The sequence below is a fragment of the Euleptes europaea genome, chromosome 3 (assembly GCF_029931775.1).
Source record: "Euleptes europaea isolate rEulEur1 chromosome 3, rEulEur1.hap1, whole genome shotgun sequence".
NCBI lineage: Eukaryota > Metazoa > Chordata > Lepidosauria > Squamata > Sphaerodactylidae > Euleptes > Euleptes europaea.
Genome location: NC_079314.1, coordinates 97,564,414 through 97,588,232, shown reverse-complemented (window position 1 = coordinate 97,588,232; position 23,819 = coordinate 97,564,414). Strand labels below are relative to the sequence as shown.

General features: G+C 41.1%; 1 protein-coding gene across 1 annotated transcript in view; it reads right to left on the bottom strand.

The window, feature by feature from the left end:
• RFX4 (regulatory factor X4) overlaps positions 1-23,819 on the bottom strand; it is a 91,404-nt gene that overhangs the window by 40,974 nt on the left and 26,611 nt on the right. The window contains exons 2-4 of the mRNA XM_056846230.1: positions 17,358-17,444; positions 12,349-12,409; positions 2,648-2,771 (exon numbers count right to left, since the gene is read on the bottom strand). Coding sequence (XP_056702208.1) covers positions 2,648-2,771; positions 12,349-12,409; positions 17,358-17,444 — 272 coding nt within the window. The remainder of the gene's footprint in view (positions 1-2,647; positions 2,772-12,348; positions 12,410-17,357; positions 17,445-23,819) is intronic.

Below are 23,819 nucleotides of genomic sequence, written 5' to 3'. Positions count from 1 at the left end.
TCCCCAAACCCTGACCTCCTCAGGCTTTGCCCCAAAAATCTCCAGGTATTTCTCAACCCGGAGCTGGCAACCCTACCTTTTAAAGCCATCTTGTCGGTGAGCATCATCACATATTGTTGGACGGCCACAAATTTTATCAATTGGGTTAGTTATATGTTGTGCTCAAATTTGCTGGATCCAATTCTATATTTTGTAATATTATGTAATAAAATATTTTAAAAATATGCTGCCACTCCCTACAGCACAGCTATTTCAATCAAACATTCTTCTAGCCAGTGATTGGTTTTTTTTTAATTTTTTGCTCATTCTTTCTCTCATATGAAGATAATATTTGTCTATTCTTTCTTCAACTCCATTAAAAGAAGAGGCACCATTTTTTGCCCTTATATCTATGCTTACTTAAATTTCCCAAATATTCTACCCACATTATTCTCTGGAAAGAGATTCAAAAGCAGTTTTCTCCTTCTATTCTTACTCTGATATGACATTTTGGAAGACATTGATTCATAGTGTCATCATGAGTCGGAAGCAACTTGATGGTACTTAACACACACATTCTTACTCTAAACAGTTGATCTGAAGGGTTTAATGAAGCCTTGAAAATTTTATATTTTTAAACTAATCCCCCAGACCTTTTAAAGAACAATTCCCCTTTCAAACCTCCTCTCAAACAGCTACTGAAAAAAACTATAACTTTCCAAAAGGAAGTTTGGTATAAGCTTCTTGACGAAAAAGCAGGATATAAGGGATAAATAAACAGCAATTGCTTTCAAGAAAACAGAAATTTGTGCTATACTATTTGATTGCTTATATGCCTCATCTACCATTGCAGGCAACATGATAAAAGATGCGTCAATAAATGCTGAGGAAGCAAAACAATGACACAGCAAAATATTGTAGATTATTAGTATTATAATTGTATACTAGTGTTTGTTTGTTTATTTATTTATTTACTTCAGTTACATCTCACCTTTCTCCCCAATGGAGATGCAAAGCAGCTTACACCACTCTCCTCTATTCCATTTTATCCTCACAACATTCCTGTGAGGCAGGTTAGGAAGAGAGAGTATGACTGTCCCAAGGTCACCTAGCAACCTTCCATGGCATAGTGGGGAACTGAACCTAGCTCTCCCAGACCTCAGTTCATCACCCTAGTACACCATGCTGGCTCTAAATACAGATACTGTTTTTAGTGTAAACCATATCATTGCAATCATAAGGGCAGGAGCAGCCTCTTGGCGGAAACAGGAGAGTTAATGAATAGAATAACGCAAAGAACTGGGTTAACAAAGGTCACAACTTTATTGATTACAGCAGATGGAGCATTGGTGAAGAATAGGGCATGGATCCAGGCAACGGGAAATCACCCTGTCAGCCAATGAATGAATCCAGGAATCAGGCCACCACCCTGTTGGCCAATGAAGGATTCCCAACTCAAGTGTTGGGAGCAAACCTGGAGTGGCGAAGCAGTGGTTCCACTAGGGAGCAGACCTCTAAGTGATACCTTTACCACCTGGGAGTGGAGTCAATGACAGCCCCCGAGCTGGGCATCCGCAGTAGGACTCGACCCCAAGACCCCTTATGGGGCTGTCCAAATGGGGAAAGTAGGCAGTAGGCATGCAGGCGCAGCCTTCCCCTAAATGGATCTGGCCCAATGCCAAAAACAGCCTAAAGCTGTTACACAAGGAAGAGCAAACAAAACACTGAACATAGGAAAGAAGAGTTGGTCCACTGTGCCAGCACGGGAGGCCAAGCAACCTGGGAAAGGGGCCTTAAATAAGGAAAGGGTGGGGGTGACATAGGCTTGCCTGCATTATGCTCCCACCCAGCTCCTGAAAGCAGCCTGCCCTCCTCACAGCAGTAATAGGCTGCCTGCTGAGGGGGTGGAAGATGGGCCCCGACCGGTGTGCAGGCAGGGTGGAAGCAGCCAGAAGAACACATCCAGGTGCTTCAGCTCTGTTTCCACACGGTGCTTGCAGCCCTACTGCTGCAGCAGCGGCTTGCGTTGAGTCTGCAGCCATGTTTTTGCTGAAACATTACGTCCTAACACCCTTTCTGGAATTCACTGATCTATCAAACCCCCAAAACTAGCCTGTCCCTCTGTTCCATCACAATTTTTAATGTTGACCAAAAGCACTTTTCTTTGTTGTACCTCATGTATACCAAGTCCGTAGAATAAGATAAACAGTAGCTCACACAGCAGGTTGACACTGTATAGTTAGTATTCACTATAATTTAGAAACTGGAGGCAGTAACTTTTCCAAGAAGACCATTCAAAACTAACACAGCTGGAATAAAGGACTCAATTCTACCTTCTTTATGGAACTCCATCAACATTACAGTTGAACTACATCACTAATCTTTAGACAAATCCATCCAGCTAGTTTTTCGCTTTTGTCTCCTCCTCTCTTCGCCTCAATACTTTCTGCAACTGAAGCCAGTAATTGCCCAGTCCAGTCACTGCCTCCCAGTGAAAAATGAAAAAGGCATTTCCTTCACAGTTTTTTCCTAAGTGCATAAAGGTAGCTTCTTCAGATTTCAGCCAGTTTTGTGTGGAGGAGATGCTGTTGCCATAATCTTTCAAATCCCCCAAAGCACACTTGAATGACGTTTCATAGTAAGACATTTGAACTGGTTCCATACTCACCTTTCCAAAACTGGCAGCATTAACAGGTTGTGTGTCATTTTTCTCACAGAAGTCCAAATAGTGCATGTAGAGGGCACTTCGAGGAATGCAAACGCCTTCTGCAATCTCATAGTTCTCCTCCAGCCTTGAAAACAATAACCAAACAAAGGAAACTACATGTGTGTTGGCTGCCCTGGATTACAGTATCTAGATTTTGAAAATGAACAACCACTATTCACTATGTCTCAACTTTATTTATCTTATTCTTATAATGTAGCCACGTTATCTATATGCTTCTTTTACATATATCATTTACATGCTTCTTTCTAGGATGGTACATTCCATAAACTATCTTGCAGTCACATGCCTGTATCATTTTTACATGTCTTACATTATCAGTTTTTTAAGGGCTCTGATCACAGGCATATTTGCATAAATTTAAGGAATACCATAGTCAATTACAGTATCATTTAGCAGCTCATTGCTATTTCCTAATGTATTGTATTGATTGAATTAATATTGTCAGGGCAATATAATATTGCTTTTGTATGCCTCATAAGAAAGGTTCCTTCCCATTAAATCATATGCCACAATACATGGTCTACAATGGGTCACAAGACTCTTCATTGTTTTTACTGCAACAGATTAATATAGCTATCCCTCTGAGATATCTTTCCCACAGTACTTTTCAGTCTGAGAATAACAGAACATATGGATGCAAATATATGTTTACCTACACCATTTTAAAGCATCTAGCTATGGTTGCTGGTAGCTACATCAGCATCAGACAAGGCCATCTTCTGGGCATAGAGTATGGGTTACTGGGGGTATGGGGGAGGTAGTTTGGAATTTCCTGCATTGTGCAGGGGGTTGGACTAGATGACCCTGGTGGTCCCTTCCAACTGTATGAGTCTATGATTCTAAGAATAATATGTGCAGCACCCAGATGTGCATATTATGTCATATCTAACAGATGTGTGTCTACCATCCCAGCTGAATCAATGTTTTCATACCAGTTTGAGATAGCCCTTTCTTATATGTGCTTTTCTAATTCCTGATTCTTCCCAAGGCATAAAACTTCCAGTTTAGCTAAGGATTCGAAAGCTATACTTTAAATATGTTAGCGATCCTAATAATTTCAACTGATTCTCTCAAAAATGGCTGAAAATAACGTTATGGAGCTGAGGTCTAAAAACACATTTTGTTTAAATGTATTACTAGAATTCATATGAACTATTTATTCACTATCCAGTAAGAACGAAGGAGCATGTTTATATCTTTTCCTACCTTGTTTCTGATTTTCTTTACTATACAATTTACGATGGTTGTTTGTCTCTGCAAAGTATTTTAATAAGATATTTGATGTGATGAATAGAATCAGTTTGTTAGGGCAACATCTATTCTCCCTTTCTCTCTACAGCAATACTACTGCAGCATCTTTTCTCAGACTCATGGACCTTAACAAAACCCCTTTTCAAAGCGCAGAGACTTCACTTGTATGCTATAGCTGCTAATTGGCATGTCAGGTTTCCTGAACAAGGCAGGATAGAAAGAAAGGCTATTAATTATATCGCTTCATCATATCTGATTAATTTTTCTCTCCTTTTCTCTCTCTCACACAGAGTCATTAGTCTGACACTGAACAATATTCCATTATACCAAAACTTTTTTTAATGATCAGAAATCCCATCTTACACAATGTATTTCATTTTCATGCCTTAAAAAAAGTCATATTTTGAATTCAGCTCTAGCCTGCTGTATTGTGGCAAAAATAATGAACTTAGAGCCCATTCCTGAAGGGGAGGCTGAAGCTCCTTAGGAGCCAGCATCACCACACACTGGCGTAGGTGCCACCTTATCATGGAATAAGGTGGCACCTACGCAGCATGCACGCCAGCGTCCAGGCGCCACTGGCCCCCACTGCTAGCGCAGCCACACTGGCAAGGCTTTCCTGGAAGGCAGGCTCTCACCCCTTTCACCAAGGGAATGCCCCCCTTGCAGGCAGTGGTGTTGCACCACCTTCTTTGGTGGTGCAGCCCCATTGGAGGCAATGGGGGATTTCCCCCATTTCCTCTATTTTTATTTTTTTAAACCCTCTTTTTTTGCCTCTGTGGCAGCCGGGAAACCTCTGACGAGGTGGTGCAGCTGTCCCCCTCCCAGCTGCCGCAGATCTGCCCCCCATTCAGGATTGGGCTGCCCGACTACCACCACTATCTGAAGGAGACAGTTTTAAAATAATACCCTCATAAAGCAATGTAAACTCCCAGAATCTCACAATAAAATCTTCGGTGCAACTTACAATATTGCTGAATGTCTCATGTTTCAAATGCTGAAGAATATCTTAAACAAATTGAACTACAGCAGCTACTTTTCGACTAATTTCTCTGTCTAGGTCAAAGCTGTACTTCTTGTGACCCCACCCCCAATCAAATGCATCCCTCTCTTGCCCTGCATGATGGCCCACAGGGGCCTGGATAAAGCTCCTGTATTTGTTGCCAGCCTTAAAGCGCAAAGGAAATAACAGAACAGTTATCACATAGTAGACAATAATACACTTATAGCTGATGTTCACTACATGATGGATGGCTAGCTTGGTCACCAGGTATTTAGGCTAGACTTCAGCCCAGTCTACACAAGGAACAGAATGTGATGGTAGAAGTCTGAGATGGCAAAATGGTCTGGGCCACTTCAGATTGTAAGTGGGGAACATGTTTTAAATTTTTTATTTTATTTTACCAAAAATAACAAATTAGCACATCAGAAAGGTTCTAACTTGACTCTTTGCTTGCTGTGCTAGTTTCACAGGTATATGGGTTGCCAGGTCCCTCTTCACCACCAGCGGGAGGTTTTGGGGGTGGAGCCTGTGGAGGGCGGGGTTTGTGGAGGGGAGGGACTTCAATGCCACAGAGCCCAATTGCCAAAGCGGCCCTTTTCTCCAGGTGAACTGTTCTCTATCGGCTGGGGATCAGTTGTAATACCATATTACCAGCTAGTACCTGGAGGTTGGCAACCCTAATATATATATTAAATGTAATCTATAGTCTAAAGTGCTGTCCAATCTACCACCTCAGAATTCTGCCACCTCATTGCCGCTTCAGTTAACTGAGTGCATAGACCAAGCCTTAGATTAAAAAGGAAGACACCCGCTCTTCAGGATGTCTGCATTTGGCGGACACATACATAGTCCATTTCAGTTTAGCAGCAGCCAGTTTCAAAGAGTGGTGGGTATGTAAAGACTATTTTGTACACTGTGATCATATTATCTATGCAATATACTGTGGTTCGACCCAGTTCCTTCCTGATTTTTGACAAGCGTTGTGTATCTTCCAAGTATCAGTAAAACCAAAAGGGGATCTATCTTCATGGCAGAGGCATGAAGCACATAGCTCCTTTCAGATGAAAGTCGTTGGTTCTACTAAAACAGGATAAAAGTCCAGTCCTCTCTCATGGTACACATCAGACTGATCAACACAGTATAAAGGAGCTCCTTAATGCCTTGCTTGAGCACTAGGCAATAGTCACATCCTCTCCTCACAGCCATAACAAATATCAACACAGTAGTACCAGCACCAGTGGAAAATCTCTGCCTTTCTATTCTACTCAGGCCTGCAGGGACAGGGTCAGCATTGGGTTTGTCAGCTGGGAATTCAGCCAATATGCTACCATCAAGTTTTGGCCAAAGAAGAGATTGACAGAAGAAACCAAAAATGTCTCTTAACCAGTAATGGGTCAAGAGTAGATTATGTAGGGTGGACTGACCCCTTGAGAAGCTTCAGGGGGATATTTGCTTTTAGCAAGAAGGTTCTGCTCCTTGCCTACCCTTTTGCTCCCCCCCCCCTGATTGGTTAGGCCACTGTCTTACGCTAACAACAGATTCCTTTTACCTCTTTGTCACAAGAGGAACAGGTCCAATAAATACATAATGTCATCTTTAAGTTACATCATTCCACTTACATGGATCTGCTTATGAGTTTTGCATATTCTAAACATAATTAGAAGATTTGTTTGTGATAAAATGGAAAATGTAGCACTAGTAACGTGTCTCTCATGTTTGGTGAATTGCTTGGCAGGGTATATATATACTGCAAGTTCAGTATAACCAAGAAAAAACCAACAACCCAAGGCAACATAGTCTGCAAACAGGACTATGTTGACTAAGGCCATTTATGCATGGCTGCTTCCCCTCGGTCACCCCTGGCGACTGCTCCAGAGCTTTGTTTTGATTATGCATGCCTTTCCCGACCACCAGAGGTCACCTCGCTCTCCTCAAAACCTTTCTACGCGTTTTGCCCACGTTTTCCGGATTCTTGCTAAAACAGCATCTGGAAAACACGGGCAAAACATACGGAAACGTGCAGGGAGAGCGAGGCAACCTCTGACATTTGGGAAAGGCATGCATAATCAAAACGAAGCACTGGAGCAGTCAGTGGGGGTGACCATGAGGGAAACAGCCCTGCATAAATGGCCCTTGAAAAAGTTTAGAGAAGTGTTTAAAATGGACACAGCAACAAATGTTCTTAAAATGAAATTCATAATATATTAGGTGGAACATACTTGCTGAAATAAAGCACATCCTGTTCATGGAAAGATGTTTTAACACAACCGGCACCTCAAAATGTCTAGCTACAAATCTGACTTCATGCAGGACATTTAAGGCTACAGGTTGTCAAAGTAAGAGAAAATATTCCTGAAAGTTTCCAGGACACAGAGACAATGTGGAGGGTCAGGGCAAGGAGAAAGAAGAGAGTGGAAAAATAAAGATGGAGCGATCAGCAGGTGCAGAAATGGGACAGGACCTGTTTTGAATGTGTGTGGTAAAAGAAAAAGATGCAGACATCTGCTACCTATGAACATTCAATTCAGTAGAATTAAAAACAAAAAGGGAACAAGTGGTGGGACTTTCACATTCTGACTTTCTGTCACATTTAGGATTGCTTAAAGCATATTTTTCTTCTTCCAAAGAACTGCCATCCATAAAGTTTGATAATCTCCTGATGAAGACTGTGAATGTACAACATACCTGTGTTTATTTTTATTTATTTATTCATTCAGCTTTATACCCCGCCCTCCCCAGCAAAGCATGGCTCAGGGCGGCTAACAGCATGGGGTTTCACAAATACACAATACTAGAGGCTCAGCTAGATTGTATACCGCAGGTCAGGAAAGGTGGTATTGAGACCAAGAGGTTACCACCATGGCTATAACGGGTAAGGTGAAGGAAGCTATTAGAGAAAAAAAGGCTTCAGAAACTGGAAGGATTTCCCAAATGAGGCAAACAAAAGCAAACACAAACTTGCACAAAGGAAATGCCAACAAACAATTAGAGATGAAAAAATTTTTTTGAGGGCCATATCGCTAAACACATCAAGACCAAAAATAAGAAATTCTTTAAGTACATTAGGAGTAGGAAACCAGCTAGGGAAGCAGTTGGACCACTGGATTACAATGGGAGTAAAGGAACACTAAGAGAGGATAAAGCGATTGCTGAAAAACTAAACGAATTCTTCTCATCTGTCTTCACTGTTGAAGATATAGGGCAGATTCCTTTTCCTTCACAGAGGTTTGGGGAAGGGGAGAATGAGGAACTGGGGCAAATAGTGATAACAAGGCAGGAAGTCCTAGGAAGTCTAGACAAACTGCAAACTAACAAGTCAAAGGGACCAGACGGTATTCAACCTAGAGTTCTTCAAGAACTCAAATGGGAAATTGCTGAACTTCTAACAATGATATGTAACATGTCCCTTCGATCAGCCTTTGTTCCAGAGGACTGGAGAATGCAGGAAATTACAGGGCAGTTAACTCAATATCTGTTCCAGGTAAATTGATCAAAAGCATTATTAAAGATAAAATTGTCAAGCATATAGAAGGGCAAGGCCTGCTGAGCAAAACCCAACATGGCATCTGTAAAGGTAGGTCCTGTCTCACTAACCTTTTAGAGTTTTTTGTCGATAAGCCTGTGGACAGGAATGAGCCTGTGAACATTGTGTATTTGGATTTCCAAAAGGCTTTTGACAAAGTCCCCCACCAAAGACTGCTAAGCAAACTTCATAGTCATGGGATAAGAGGACAAGTCCTCTTATGGATTGAGAGCTGGCTGAAAAATAGGAAGCAGAGAGTAGGAATCTATGGTCAGTTCTCACAATGGAGGGATGTGAGCAATGGGGTCCCTCAGGGATCTGTGTTGGGACCGGTGCTTTTCAACCTGTTCATCAATGACCTGGAGTTGGAGGTGAACTGCGAGGTGGCCAGGTTTGCAGATGATACCAAATTATTTAGGTGGTTAAAACAAAATCAGACTGTGAAGAGCTCCAAAGGGAGCTCTTCAATCTAAAGGAATGTGCATTAAAATGGCAAATGAGATTCAATGTGAGCAAGTGATACATATTGGGGCAAAAAATCCCAACTTCACATATACCCTGATGGGATCTGTGCTGGCAGTGACAAACCAAGAAAGGGATCTTGGTGTGGTAATGGATAGCTTGATGAAGATGCCAACCCAGTGTATGGCTGCTGTGAAAATGGCAAATTCCACGCTGGCCAACATTAGACAAGGAATAGTGAATAAAACCGATGCTATCATATTGCCCTTGTACAAACATATGGTGAGACCACACCTGGAATACTGTGTACAGTTCAGGTCACCACATCTAAAAAAGGATATTGCAGAGCTTGAGAAGGTGCAGAAAAAACAACCAAAATGTTCAGGGGCTAAAGCAACTGCCCTATGAGGAGCGGTTAAAACGCTTAGCGCTGTTTAGCTTGGAAAGAAGACGATTAAGGGGAGACAGGATACAGGTCTATAAAGTTATGAATGGTATAGAGAGAGTGGACAGGAAGAAGCTTTTCTCCCTTTCTCATAACACTAGAACACAGGGTCATCTGCTGAAGCTGAAGGGTGAGAGATTCAAAACAGATAAAAGGAAGTATTTCTCCACACAGTACATAGTTAAATTGGGAACTCTGTGCCCCAGAATGTGGTTATGGCTGCCAACTTGTAAGGCTTTAAGAGAGGAGTAGACATGTTCGTGGAGGAGAGGGCTATTCATGGCTACTAGTAAAAGTGCATACCTATTTCCCCCAGGATCAGAGGAGCATGCCTATTATATTAGGTGCTTTGGAACACAGGAAGGGTAATGCTGCTGCAGTTGTCTTGTTTGTGGGCTTCCTAGAGGCACCTGGTTGGCCACTGTGTGAACAGACTGCTGGACTTGATGAGCTGTGGTCTGATCCAGTGTGGCCTTTCATACGTTCTTAAGAGAAGGATGCTAGCACTGTAGAGTCAGTGGCTGCTGTTCAGTAGGCACTCTGTGTGTGTGTGTTAAGTGCTGTCAAGTCGCTTCCGACTCATGGCGACCCTATGAATCAATGTCCTCCAAAATGTCCTATCTTTGACACTTTATCTGTACTTATATCCCTGCATCTGTACCAAAGAGACTCGTGTGAGCTTAACATAGGATCAGATTCGTTAAAGGGAAGGGTACAGTTCGCTTTGAATATCTGCAACAAATAAGGAATTGCCTCATAAGAAAACAATTTAATGAAAAATTCCATTTTTTCTACTGGGTCCTAGCAATAGAAGCTTCTAACAACAGTAGCACTAATCAGAAAGTGCAGGAAAAATGTACAAGCATGCAATTTCATTGTTGTTTTTTGTGCAGCAAGCGCTGGAATCTCTCTCCTTACACTAATGCTGACTGCAGCATCTTGCTGCATTTTTCTACAGTAGTTCTTTAAAGTGGAATGCTTCATGCCAGCCCTACAGGCATGCACTACCGAGTTTACACCGCAGCTTTGCAGCACTTTGGTTCCGCGTAAAAGCCTTCTCATCAGCTGCCCTTAAATTATGGAACACTCTTCCCCAGGGGCTTTATCTAGCCCTTTCTTTACAGGCCTTTTTGGCATCAACTGAAAACATGTTTATTCTGAAACAACAGAGTTGGTGTCATTCCCATGTCCTTGCCTGTACAATTGTGCTATCGTTTTTAGGCTGATTTTATTGTTGAATATATGTTGTAAGCTGCCTTTCTGTATTTGTTTAATTAAAGTTGACATAAGCAGTTCCTAAATAAATAGTACAGTCAGCTGCTGTATGATCTTAAGGTTTAGGGATGAACTGGGATCAGAAGTTTAGTTGAAATGTTTTGTCAGGGTGATTGTATTAGTCCAACTTGTGCCCTGGATATTGCAGAGAAATTTGGAATAAATAAGTAGTTCCTATTACGTACAGGAGTTCTCATAGCATTTCCAATTTCACTGATTTCACTAATAATAATTTCAGAGTTCGGTGATCAGCATAAAAATCACCTTAGGCCTGCTTGAATGGAATGGAAGAGCCAGGAATAAACAGTGACAAAATGGTCAACTGTCATCCTCAAATGTATTACCTAGAATAACATTTAATGGAAGATGTGTGTTCTTTTGCAAAAAGTGTGTGTGGGGGGGATATGTGTGAGAAATATATACACAGGAAACATGGGATAAAGAGGTAAAAGCAGTTGAATTGGCAAGGAAGTGTACTGAATAATACAGTAGGCTTTTTCATCTCTCAGAAGTCTGAGATATGATGACAAATATGTTGGCATTCCCTCAGAGCTCAGTATCCCAAGGGTTTAGAGATTTGCTAACCTCTATGAATGAGGATGCTGGAAAAGTGAGTGAATATTGCTGCCAGTATTTGTTTTCTTTTGGGAGCAACTACGTGATCTAATTAGCTGTGACTTCTTGGCTCAGACTATCTGCACAGCCCATGCAAATGTGGGGAAGATGGTACAGGGAATTGGTCATAGTAATTGGAGAGAAAAATAAAATTTAACCGACCAACACAAACTGTGGTTTGAAAGCTAGGAAAATATAAGTCCCATTCAAGTCCTATTTTAGCTGGAGAAAGATGTGCGGATTCCCCAATAACAATGATACCATATTCCCTGCAAAATTAAATAATAGTATGAAAATAGCCTGTGTAGGGTTGCCAGGTGCCTCTTCGCCACCGGTGGAAGATTTTTGAGGTGGAGCCTGAGGAGGGCGGAGTTTGGGGAGGGACTTCAATGCCGTAGAGTCCAGTTGCCAAAGCAGCCATTTTCTCCAGGTGAACTGATCTCTATCTGCTGGAGATCAGTTGTAATAGCAGGAGATCTCCAGCTACTACCTGGAGGTTGGCAACCCTAAGTCTATGAGTGTGGCCCTGCTTTAAGGGAACTCGTATTTATATCTATGGAATATGGTTCAATAAGATGGAGGGTGACTTGAAACTCATTCGGTCTGAACCTAGGCAAACCCCTCCTGAAGAGCACTGCACAGAACAAAATTTATTTTATTATGTATATTTCTGAACACTTTATTGTTCTGCAGAATTTATACTGGTTTTTCTAGTTATGGAGAGAAGCAAGAGCTTATGTTCACCCAAAAGCTAGTTTCTGAGATTTTAGCAGGAGTTACCATATATACTAGTAATGTGTTTTTAACAAGTAAACAAAAACAAAACCACAGTCTCGGAAGCAGAATTGTCCACCTAGAACTACATTCTGCATTTTTTCCTGCATTTGCAGATTATACTCACAACCTGACTATAGAGCATTGACATAGTTCAGAGAACCAAAGCACTGAAGCATTACTAAACCAATCCCCATATTCTCTATTAAAGTTTGCTCCTTTCAGACAAAACAGATAGCTTTAAATGTTTACAGGATTACATTGTTTTCCACTTTTAAAAAAGAAAATCTTACCATTGCAGGGTAGCTGGAGTAGAATGTGGTTTAGATGCTCTGTTGTTCTCTTTTTCTTCATCTGTTGAGAAAAAAACAATATAAAGGGACATGCTAGATCTCTTTGGCACTAACCAGAGGATGAGGGAACAGCTTTGTGAATAACATTCTCAAACTTCCCAGGATAAATTCGGGAAACATACAAAGTACAACTAGTGGAAGTGTGAATGAGCATATAATTTTTTTAGTGACAGACCATAGGCACTGCAATCTTGCCAAGCAAGCAGTGGTCCTGTGCTTTCTTGCGTAAACCATAAAGAAACAGAGAGTGGCACATTAACAGACTTCCATGGATTGAGCCATAATCTGGAGATTTTCCACACTGGATTTTTCAAAAGCGTTATTTTCTTTTTATTCGGAGAATAATGAATGACATGATATTAAAGAAATATAACAGGGAAACCAGGCAGAGTTTGAGAGAGGTAGGAGGAGGCAGAAGAGCTCAATCTCTTGCCAGAAGGGCCAATGAAGAGGTAAACTATCCCTAATGATGGAGGAGGAGGAGGAGGAAGAAGAAGAAGAAGAAGAGTTGTTTTTTTATGCCGATTTTCTCTTCCACTTAAGGTAGAATCAAACTTTCTTACAATCACCTTCCCCTCCCCACAACAAAAATCCTGTGAGGTAGGTGGGACTGAGAGAGCTCTAAGAGAGCTGTGACTAGCCCAAGGTCACCCAGCTGGCTTCATGTGTAGGAGTGGGGAAACAAATCCAGTTCACCAGATTAGCCTCCGCCGCTCACATGGAGGAGTGGGAAATAAAACCTGGTTCTCCAGATCAGACTCCACCTCTCCAAACCACCGCTCTTCACTACACCACACTGTGGGTCAGATATTTCCCTTCTAGGGACTATTTATTTCTTTACTTACTTCATTTATATCCCACCATTCTCCCCAATGGGGTTCCCAAAGTGGCTTATATCATTGTCCTTTCCTCCATTTTATCCCCAGAACAACTCTTTAAGGTAGGTTAGGCTGAGAAGGTGTGGCTGGCCCAAAGTCAGCCAGAAGGCCTCCATGGCAGAGTGGGAGCTATTAAGCCTGTTGATCTGTAGAACAAAGTCAGACCTCCTCCCTTCTTCACAACAATAGTACAATGGAAAATAAGTGAACAGTGATGAATTAGGGTTGCCAGCTCTGGTTCCTGGAGATTTGGGGGCAAAGCCTGTGGAGGGAGGAATCTCTGGGGAGAGATTTTTACCTAGAACCTATTGTATAACACAAATTCTGCCCTCTGAATTCATCATTTTCTCCAGCAGAACTGATGCCTGTAATCTGGAGATGTGTAGTAATTATGGGAGAACTCCAAGCCCCCTCTGGAGGCTGGCAATCGCAGAAGATATTACCTGGTTCAGAATTACAGCCATTCACTGCCATTGAGGAGGGAAGTATAGTTTCAGTTGCCTGAGGTTGTCATTAACTTTTATTAAACTGAAATTATCCAGATAAAAATCTTCACACAGGCCAGCACCTTCAAATCAGCTTAGCCTACTTAGGAACTGCTAATGATTTCACAAAGGATAGTGAGTTGACATCAGCTTAACTAACGTGAGGTAAAATGTTATCAGCCTACCTCACAGACACATTGACATCACCCAAGCAAGCCAGAAGGCTACTTCAATGGCCATATACGGGTTGTGGCTACACATTGGCCAAACAAAGCAGAAGAACAAATTAACAAAGAAGCCTCTCAAAAGGGTTCGAATCATACAAAAACCCAGCAGTCCACTCAGATACCTGGCGGACAAGGTAAAAGTAGACAAGCTAAACCAGTAATATCAGAGGTCAAGTGATGACATCACCTCAGCTTGCCAAAAACATTTGGGCAGTAATTCTAGAGTGATATTGGTTCAGCATTCGTTTGAGATGTAGGACAGTCATATGGTTGACGTGAAAGCCACTCTAAATAAATAGTAAAAGTGTGTAGAAGGACAAAAACAAACAAACAAACAAACTGAAAGATAACATTCTGTTTAGTAACATAAGAGACTTCACTGAGAGAATTCCAGAATTTTCATATGCCTCACTTGGTGACTTGCAACAAGAAGGGGCAACTTACACATGCGAATGAGCCATCATAAGCAAACAAACACAGATATAACTTTCATGTATGTTCACATCTCCTTAATGCTTCTCAGATAAATACATACACTCAGCAGTTCATCATCAAGTGATAAGAAATCACGTGAGCCCTGGACAGATGACATATGTAGGTAGAAACCAGTGCATGGAGTGGGGGAGTGTGCTCTGTCCTCCCCTATGAAGAGTTGCTAGAACATTCAGCATGGTGCCTACATGCATACAGAGTGTACATACATAGGCTCTGCCCCTATGATTACGATGGGAGGGTTGTGTTTGGTTATGAGTAGAGGCAGGGCCACTATGACAGCTCTTGTTCCCTCTCTTCCTGCACTGGCTTTTGCCTAGAAATGTCATCTGTACAGAGTTGCTTTTCATGTCCATGCTTATGAGAACTGACCTTTAGGATTGCTGCCAATCCCAGCAGCTCCCTCTCATGCAAAGCAAACATTTGCCACACCAAAAAGGCTGCAGGAGCATCATGGCATATTTGCCCATGCTACCACTCATATTGCTTGTTTTTACATTTATATTCTTCCTTTCAGCCCATCATATAGTTCACAATTACAGTTAAACCAGCCAAACAGCATAATGACCACATTAACACTAAGATTCACACTAAACCAGATAGAATCGTTCTTCTTTTGTTCAGTTTCCATAGCCCTAAAGGAATAGCAGGTTAGAAAGATGCTTACTAGCAGTCTAGTAATCCAGACCAAACAAGCCTAATAGGCCATTCCTGGAACAGAATTCTACAAGGAAAGAGCCACCACTTAGAATGTCCTGTTTATCATAGGCACTAGCCTTGCTTGTGATGTCAAAGAATGTTGATTTTAAATATAAGAAAACACTGCTAATAAATAATTTTAAATTTGAACAATCACAATAAAGTCAGTGTCAGGATGGTTGCAGCTAGAGTTTGGAATCAGCTAATTATTAATATCATGATGAGAAAGCATTCAGTTTTGAATTCTGCAGCTGCCACCAAGTAAACGCTCTTGAAACTGATATACCGTTTTGGTTTATCACTGAGTTTTCAAAATGTATATATTGCATGAATTTTAGAGGTGACATCGGTTACATGACTGATTTCAGCAGGATGAAGGATTTGACCCAGCTAGTTGTGACTGAATACAGGTTGGAGCTATCCAGCTGATCTGGATGGATCCAGTCCTGTTCTATAGTAATTTACCAATGCATGTTACACATCTACACTAATAATTTAGATTGGCTTGCTGCTTATTTCCAGGTAATCCTTTTAACCCCCTTACAGTGCGCTCCTGAACAGAGTTACACCCTTCTAAATCCATGGGTTTAAAAGGGTGTAGCTCTCTTTAGGATTGCAGTTAGTTACTGTGCACACCACAGCCATGCTATTGGCTGTTCAGGCATCTTTGATCTGAGTACTCCTCTCTAGAGTTCAGCCAGGGACCTGATTCTGAAAAACTTGATTCGAGCCTAATCATGCATAGACTGGGCCCAAGCATATATTCCTTACAAACATGATGGCTACAGAGATGTATATGTCATTAGCTATTTTAATACAGATAAATTGCTAAAAGGTAAATTTTTACTTTCTTATTACTGAAACTTTGTCAAGCAGAATTAAATTTGAGGAACTCCTGAACAATTCTTATAGACACAGCAGGTGGAAGGAGTGGGAGCAGTGGAGATGAGGCAAGGAAAATGGCACTGATGTGTGTGGGACTTCCAAAAATGTGCACCTTCCCGTTCACAAAGTGTGCAAAGGTGCTTTTCCCAAAAAGATTGTGTCAAACCAGATTTGAGAGAGATCACACTCAGTCACAGCAAAGTAGGGGAAAACCTGAAAAGTGGATGATTAGGGGACTGCTTCATGTGGATGCTAAAAAACAAAAAGAAACCCCTACTTCAGTTTGGATTCCACACTAGAACAAAGTCTCCATGTGGAAGTAACCACAGATTATTAATATCATCAGCATTATCATGATATAGTCCTGCAAGCAAGCATGAGCACTTGCATATCTTCAGGACTGCCAACTCCAGGTGGAGAAATTCCTGGAAACTTTGGAGATCAAGCCTGGGGAGGACAGAATTTGGGAAGGGGAGTGCACTCAGTGGGTTATAATGCCATGGAGTCCACCCTGCAAACCCGCTATTTTTTTCAGGGGAACTAATATCTATTGTCTGCAGATCAGTTAACATTCTGGGAGATCTCCAGGCCCCACCTGGAGGATGGCAACCAAAAGTATCTTTCAGTGTCTGAGGGGTTTTGCTCTGTATATGTAGAGGGTTTGACAGGTCTACATTATGCAGGAGTAGGGAAGAAATGTCCCCTCAGACTTGAATCTCGGGCTGTTTCTGCTTGTTGGAGTCATTTTGTGAGCAATGCATCTGCTCACCAGGTCTGGATTGTGGTTACGAGGAGCCAAAGTATGTCTACACTACATTTAAAAAAAATAATCAGATTTATTCAGATCAAAAAGAAAATCTTTAAATGTAAACCATTCTCTACATGTATTGTTGATTGACAGTACACTGTCTGAAGACAGATACCAGTAATGCAACAGCTCCAAGGCCTTACAGAAACACAACCTGTAGAACACAATAATAAATGCCTAAGGGGACTGTGTCATGTGGCCCAAACCATGCCTGCTCCAGACTAAAGGGGTTGGGTATTCTTGAATAGTGACTCATATTAACCTACTCACGCACGTATGAATTATAAAGAAGAATATAGTAGGGAGAAAAGTACACCAGTCCTTTTCCTGATGTTTTATACTCACAAGCAGTTAAAAACAAACACAACAAAACATTAAAAATTGGGGAAAGAGATAAAAAGGCAAGATAAACTGGTGCTTCCTGGAACCACAAGTCTATGAATCTCTATTGAAAATTAAAATGGCATATACTTACTTTCATCATTAGAAACATTCCCCAAAGATGTGTGACTGGAATAACGTTTGTTTTCACTTTCACTGAGACATCGTTCAATCCAACTCTCTGTAAATCAACAAAGATTTGTTTGTTTTGAATTAGGAAATGTTACCACCTTAGCAGTAATGTTCATCACAATTCTACAGTTAACAAATCCTGGGATCAAGTCCCACCTCCGTCCCTGAAGGGATCAGGAAGGCCCCCACTGTTCTAGCATTTTACTGAATGCGCAAAACAGAAATGTTCAGGAGGGCATTATATTAAAGGGATTAGAACTGCAGTTTAATGGAACAGCACAGAAGGTCATTTCTATAAGGGATATAGTACTGCAGTCTATTGAAATGTTTAGCGTATGTCTCACCTCCCCTTTTACTACAATGTCATCTACCTTTGTAACCTTCCTTTATCCATCATGGTATGATACGCCTCAGACAGTTTTTGTTGCCTTAGACAGTTTTTTGTTTGCATTATTTTTCCAGTTCTGTAATCCCAGTCCTAGTACTTTGTTTATTTGAGATCTTTGTTCTCTGATTGAATTGCTTTTCCTATTTTATAATCTGCCTTGAGTCTCACTGATGACAAAGGTGGGCTATAAGTATAGTGGTGGTATGCATTTGATAAGCATAGCTGTTCCTATTTCTAGAGGTCATCCTTATTTGTGTCCTCAATGGGGTCTTCCATGGTAACACAAGAGGGAAGACAGAGATTGGTTGAGTACCAGTAGGGAAAAGATATCTCCACCAACTTGCTGGCACCACAGACCTTTAATTCAGCACAAAATGCTGAAACAAGTTTCTTCCTTCTTTTACATACCACATCAGGTACTAACAATAGACCCAACTAAATTAGCTCTGTAGTTTGTAAAGATTCTTGAAGTAAAATTAGTTTTTAAATTTTGACTTTCCTTGAAAATCTACTTAAAATTGTAATGTCACTTTTGAATTCACCCTATGATGGCTTCAATCTCTAAAGCATTCCAAGTTTAACTGAGGCTTGCAAAAAGATCCTGAAATTAGGATTGTATTTCAACAGGAAGTAAATCCTATAGAATTCCAAGAGGTTTACTGTCAAGACAGCATACATAAGAATCACAACATCACAACTATGCATGATTGTTCACTGATGTTAATGGGATTTACCCCAGGTAAGTATCCACAGGGCTGCAGCCATAACTGTCCAAATATATGCACATATACTTGGAAGGAAGACTCACTGAGGTGAATGAGATTTACTCACAAGTAAGTGTGGAGAGGATTAGTAATTCAGCATTCATTATTCAGCATCAAGGTCTAGCCTGGTGGATACAAAGGAACTGATGATTACAAAGTACAAATCTGACAGAAAATTGCCCGGCTTCCTTATTGGATGGACCTGGTGAAAATAATTTGTGATATACCCTGAGTCTGCAAGGTGGAGCAATCCAGGGAAGAAAACTGCATCAATGACAGGTGGCCCCTTCTCTCCTAGAGTAGAACCTGTCAGTCATTTTAGAAATGTTTAGAGATCATCAAAAGGTCCTTTATGCTTTGAATAAGTTCAATAAGTAGACTCTATGGAATTATACCCTGCTGAGGTTTCTTCCCTCCTTAACCATAAAAAAATCAACATAAATATAAGTCTAAAATCGCTCAACCATTGAGTTCAACCCATGCATGCCTAGTCCTCATAGCTTGCCATCCAAATTTGGCCACTTTAAAAATTAGCTCCATATCTGAGAGCATGTTAGAGAGATGGATTGCTCTGGATCTCCCTGGGAAACCAGCTATTACAGAGGAAATGTCTTCTCGTATTGTACTATACATTTTACAGTCAAACATGACATGTTGGAGGGTCTCTATACTACCATCAGAACAGGGGCATAAACGTTCACCATAAAGTAACTTTTTGTATCTTCCTTCCAAAATAGCTGAAGGGAGAATGTTACATCGCATCAACGTGAAGGCCCTCCTGTAATCTGGATTATCCAAGTGGTTAAAATAAGACATCAGGACCACGTTGGTAAGAGTGCTGCAGTTGTAACACACGTTTTTAACTCTATTTAGGTCATGCTGCCTTTCTACATTCAGAACTCTTTGCCTTATCAAGGCCCTGGCCTGTAAATAGTCCATTGATAGAAGCAGATGTTGTGAGAGACCATAGTAGCCTAGTTTGTTCTTCAGGTTTCTCAACCAGGGGGAAACAAAAGTATCATGCAAAATTAAATTAACAAGTCCTTTAGGACGTAAAGCTATTTTAAGCCAATAGGATATCGAAGCAATCCATATCCTTGCTTCAATTGTGACCTCCCCTGTCTCCATTCGAACTGCAGCCTTGGAGATGCTGGGAGGGACTTGTAAAACAGCTCTCAGGAATTTGGATTGGATTTTCTCCATCATGGAGTTGTTTGCTGTAGTAATGAGCGGCGCCCCATATAACATTTGGGAAGGGTTTTAGCTTTAAATAACTTGACAGCAGCTGTGACTGAATGTCCTCCCTTAGTCCAGAAAATTTTTGTACAGCTGTTGCACTTTTTTGGGCATTTGCGGAGGCATGGGCTATGTGAGAATTTCTTGAACCTGTTGCCTGAAAGACCACACCCAGGTATTTATAGCAGTGTACTTGTTCTATCTTAATCCCATTCAGACACCAAGAATAAAGTTTTGGCTTATTAGCAAAAACCATTAGTTTAGTTTTTGAGTAGTTAACCTCAAGTTGATTATCAGCACAATAGGCAACAAGCAAGCGCAATGCCCTCCTGATTCCAATAGTTGTTCTAGAAAGAAGAACGGCATCATCCGCATATAATAACAGTTGGTTGTGTCTATCCACCAGTTTTGGGGGGGTGCAACTCTTGCTTGTTTAAACATGATACCAAATATCAACGGCTTTTTATGAGTGAGTGATTACAAGTATTTATTGGAGTATATACTTGCTATCCTTTTTATGTATGTATATTTATGTATATCTTTTATTTGTTGGTCTTGGACCGTATTAAACTTATTATTATGTAGGTAAATAGAACCCTCCTTAACCCCACCCCCCCAGGCTCCACCTCCAAATCTCCAGGAATGTCCCAACTCACATGTGGCAACCCTATCACTGACATGATTCTCTGGGACTCAGCCAAAACTCTATGGTTTTACCATAGAGTTTTGATGAATCCCAAGCATCAGGCCAGCTTCATGTCACTTCTGAGCATTAACTGGAAGGGATGTTGCACCACTAGGACGACATCATTCCCCCATCCCAGCAACTGCCTTCTCCTGCTGGTTGCGAATGGCTGGCAACCCTATTCCTCCCTCTGCTAGAGTGGAAGTCATGCTTCTACTGATTCTGCATCACTGGGCCTTAAAGACAGAACATAATAAGATGCTACTGAGGTAGTAAGGATGTACAGTGAGCTGGGCTATGCCACTCCACTGAGAACTGGTGTAGTACATTGTTGGGTTAGGATCTGTACCAGCCATGTTCACATCTCCAGTCTACCACGGAAGGTCACCAGGTGACCTTGGACCCACCACAGTCTCTCAGCCTGATCTACCACATAGGATTGTTGTTGTGAGGATAAGGTGAAGGAGGGAAGAACAATGTGATAAGTTACTTTGGGTCCCTACGAGGGAGAAAAGCAGGGTATAAATAAAAGCCACAAGCCTTCCACACAGCTGGGGCAAATATTTTTTCCCTTTTGTTTTTTAATGTTCCCTTACTGACGATTATCAAACATCAGGAGAAGCATTAGCATTGTTTTCTCCCTGCTACAATGTGTTATTTTGCTGCATAATTCATGTAGGAAGGGTTTTAGGGGCTTGTTTGTTCATTTGTTTGTTAACGTAAGGGAGCATTAAAAATGCCTAACTCTAGTCCTAGGTGTTTACAAACTGTATGTGCCTAGGCTTTGTGCATGAAGTCAGTAACTCCATAAAAGTTTTAAAATTTAGGATTCAACTGGCAGTATTATAGACTTTGCAGATGCCCTCCAGTTACCGTGCCAACAAGCCTACATCAATTCATACAGTAGAGTGTACATACATGAGTCAGAAGCAGACTTTGCCACTGCAGTCCTTTCCCCATTTATACATGGAACTTGTGCAAAGGGTTCTCTTAAACACTAACATTTTCAAAGTTTTAAAACTTCAGTATATATTTCAATCATGAGGTACAGTTTGCAACAGCCAGTAGTGTTTTAATCTGCAGATAATTTACAAATTATCTATACAAATTCAGCACACATCAGCAGCAAATTCAGTACACACAGCAAACAGACACTATACTTTGTTTCAGTTCTGTTTTTTAGACTTCTGGTTGGTTTTACAACCCAAATCCTATTTCACTGTTTATTAAAAGTCCCATCTTGTTGATTGTATTGACTCTGTGTAATTCACTGTGAGTACCAGTGAGAAAGGTGGAGTATAAAATGTAAATAAATAAATATTGCCTACCAATTTTCTAGTGAACTGAATGTCCCTAGTTGATTGTTATTTACGTTAGGTATAGTTCGCCTTTCTCACTGAGATGAAAGGCAGATTACGCAGCATAAATCAATGCATTCAACAGGATAGCACATCTAATAAGCAGTGTAACAGGATTAGGAATGGAGAAGTCTGAAACAAAGCATCAGTATTAACATGACATCTTAAACAATGCAGAAATTATATAGTAGGATAATACATGCAGCAACAGATAGTACATACTATACGTAGTAATATAGTCCACAGTCTCTTTTCCTTTAATCTTCCTGAACCATTCTGTTATAATTTAGTCCTGTTACCTTTGTTAAAATGCCTTCCTGAATAATTCAGTTTTGCATAGTTTGTGGAATGCCAAGAGAGTGGGAGCCTTCCTGACTTCATCAGAGTGGCCATGCCATAATGTGGGGGGTCACAGCAGAGAATCCATGTGTATGGGCAGACAGTGATGCAAGGGTCCCTATTTCCTGCAGTTATTCATTAATATCATGCAATACCAGATTGGTGAGGCACAAAACTGCACATCTGTCTGGGTTGTTACAGGAAGGGAAAACTATTTACTATTATAGACAATAAGCTTCATGTTATATGACAAATGACATAATCTTTTTAGAAAACATGTCAACAAAATCAATACCAATAATCCCAGTACATCTCATTGGGGAGGGGCCATGGCTCAGTGGTAGAGCATGTCCCAGGTTCAAGCCCTGGCATCTCCAGTTAAAGGGACTAGGCGAGTAAGTGATGTGAAAGACCTCTGCCTGAGACCCTGGAGAGCTGCTGCCGGTCTGAGTAGACAATATTGACTTTGATGGACCAAGGTCTGATTCAGTGTAAGGCAGCTTCATGTGTTCAGGCAGTACCACTAGATAATAAATTTGCCCTTGCTTTTGTGCTAGGTAAAAGTAGAAGGGTAAACTGAAATAGATTTATTACTGATTTACATACTAAAGATTTGTTCTGATAGGAAGTTTTTGTGAACTACAGCCCATTTCATCAGATGTGTCCTATATTGGTTCACATATGTATATGTGTACAAATATAAAATTACTGTATTAGACATATGGTTTGGATCAGGGTCGTGGAGGGGTCCAGGTGGAATCTTTGTCTGAGGACGCATAGTGGCTTTTGGCAACCCAGAGGGGAGCACACACTGCCAGCGGGAGAACCAGAAAGAGGAGGGAGGTGGGAGAAAAGGAAGTAGGAAAAGCTGCAGGGGGGAGCAAAGAGGAAAAGCAAGAGTGAGAGAAGGAATGAGGAAATGAGATTCCCCCAGGACTCTTCATGGGCCTTCACTTCTTCACGTAGGTTTCGAAAAGAGTTTGGCCTTTGCCTCTTTGTAGGCTGATACAAGATGATAAAGCTTTTCCCCCCCTCATCACATATTTTACGGAGTAGGTTTCCATAATAGCTATCTCATAAGGGTATTACACTCTGTCATATCCAACACATAGGCTTGCCAACCTCCAGGTACTAGCTGGAGATCTCCTGCTATTACAGCTGATCTCCAGCCAATAGAGATCAGTTAGTTCACCTGGAGAAAATGGCCGCTTTGGCAATTGGACTCTAAGGCATTGAAGTCCCTCCCCTCCCCAAACCCCGCCCTCCTCAGGCTCCACCCCAAAAACTTCCTGCGGGTGGTGAAGAGGGACCTGGCAATCCTACCAACACAGGACATCATTCCTGTACTGTTAAGAACTGGTCAACAATGAAACCTGAAAAAGTTTCTTCAGTAACCGCATCATAGCACCTTCTGCTTTCCATGGCTCTCTTTTGAGGAGGTCTGCTTTGTACATTACAACATCCATGCAGAGGCTTTAGAGCAGTGGTTCCCAACCTTTTTTTGACCAGGGACCACTAGGACTTTTTTGTTCGGTGCAGGGACCCCAAGGTTCAAAATAAAAATTCCGGGAACTTGAAAATAAACTTTAATCATAACTGTTAGTTAAACATTAAACTTAGAATTATATTTGAATATATATATTTTATAATAGAG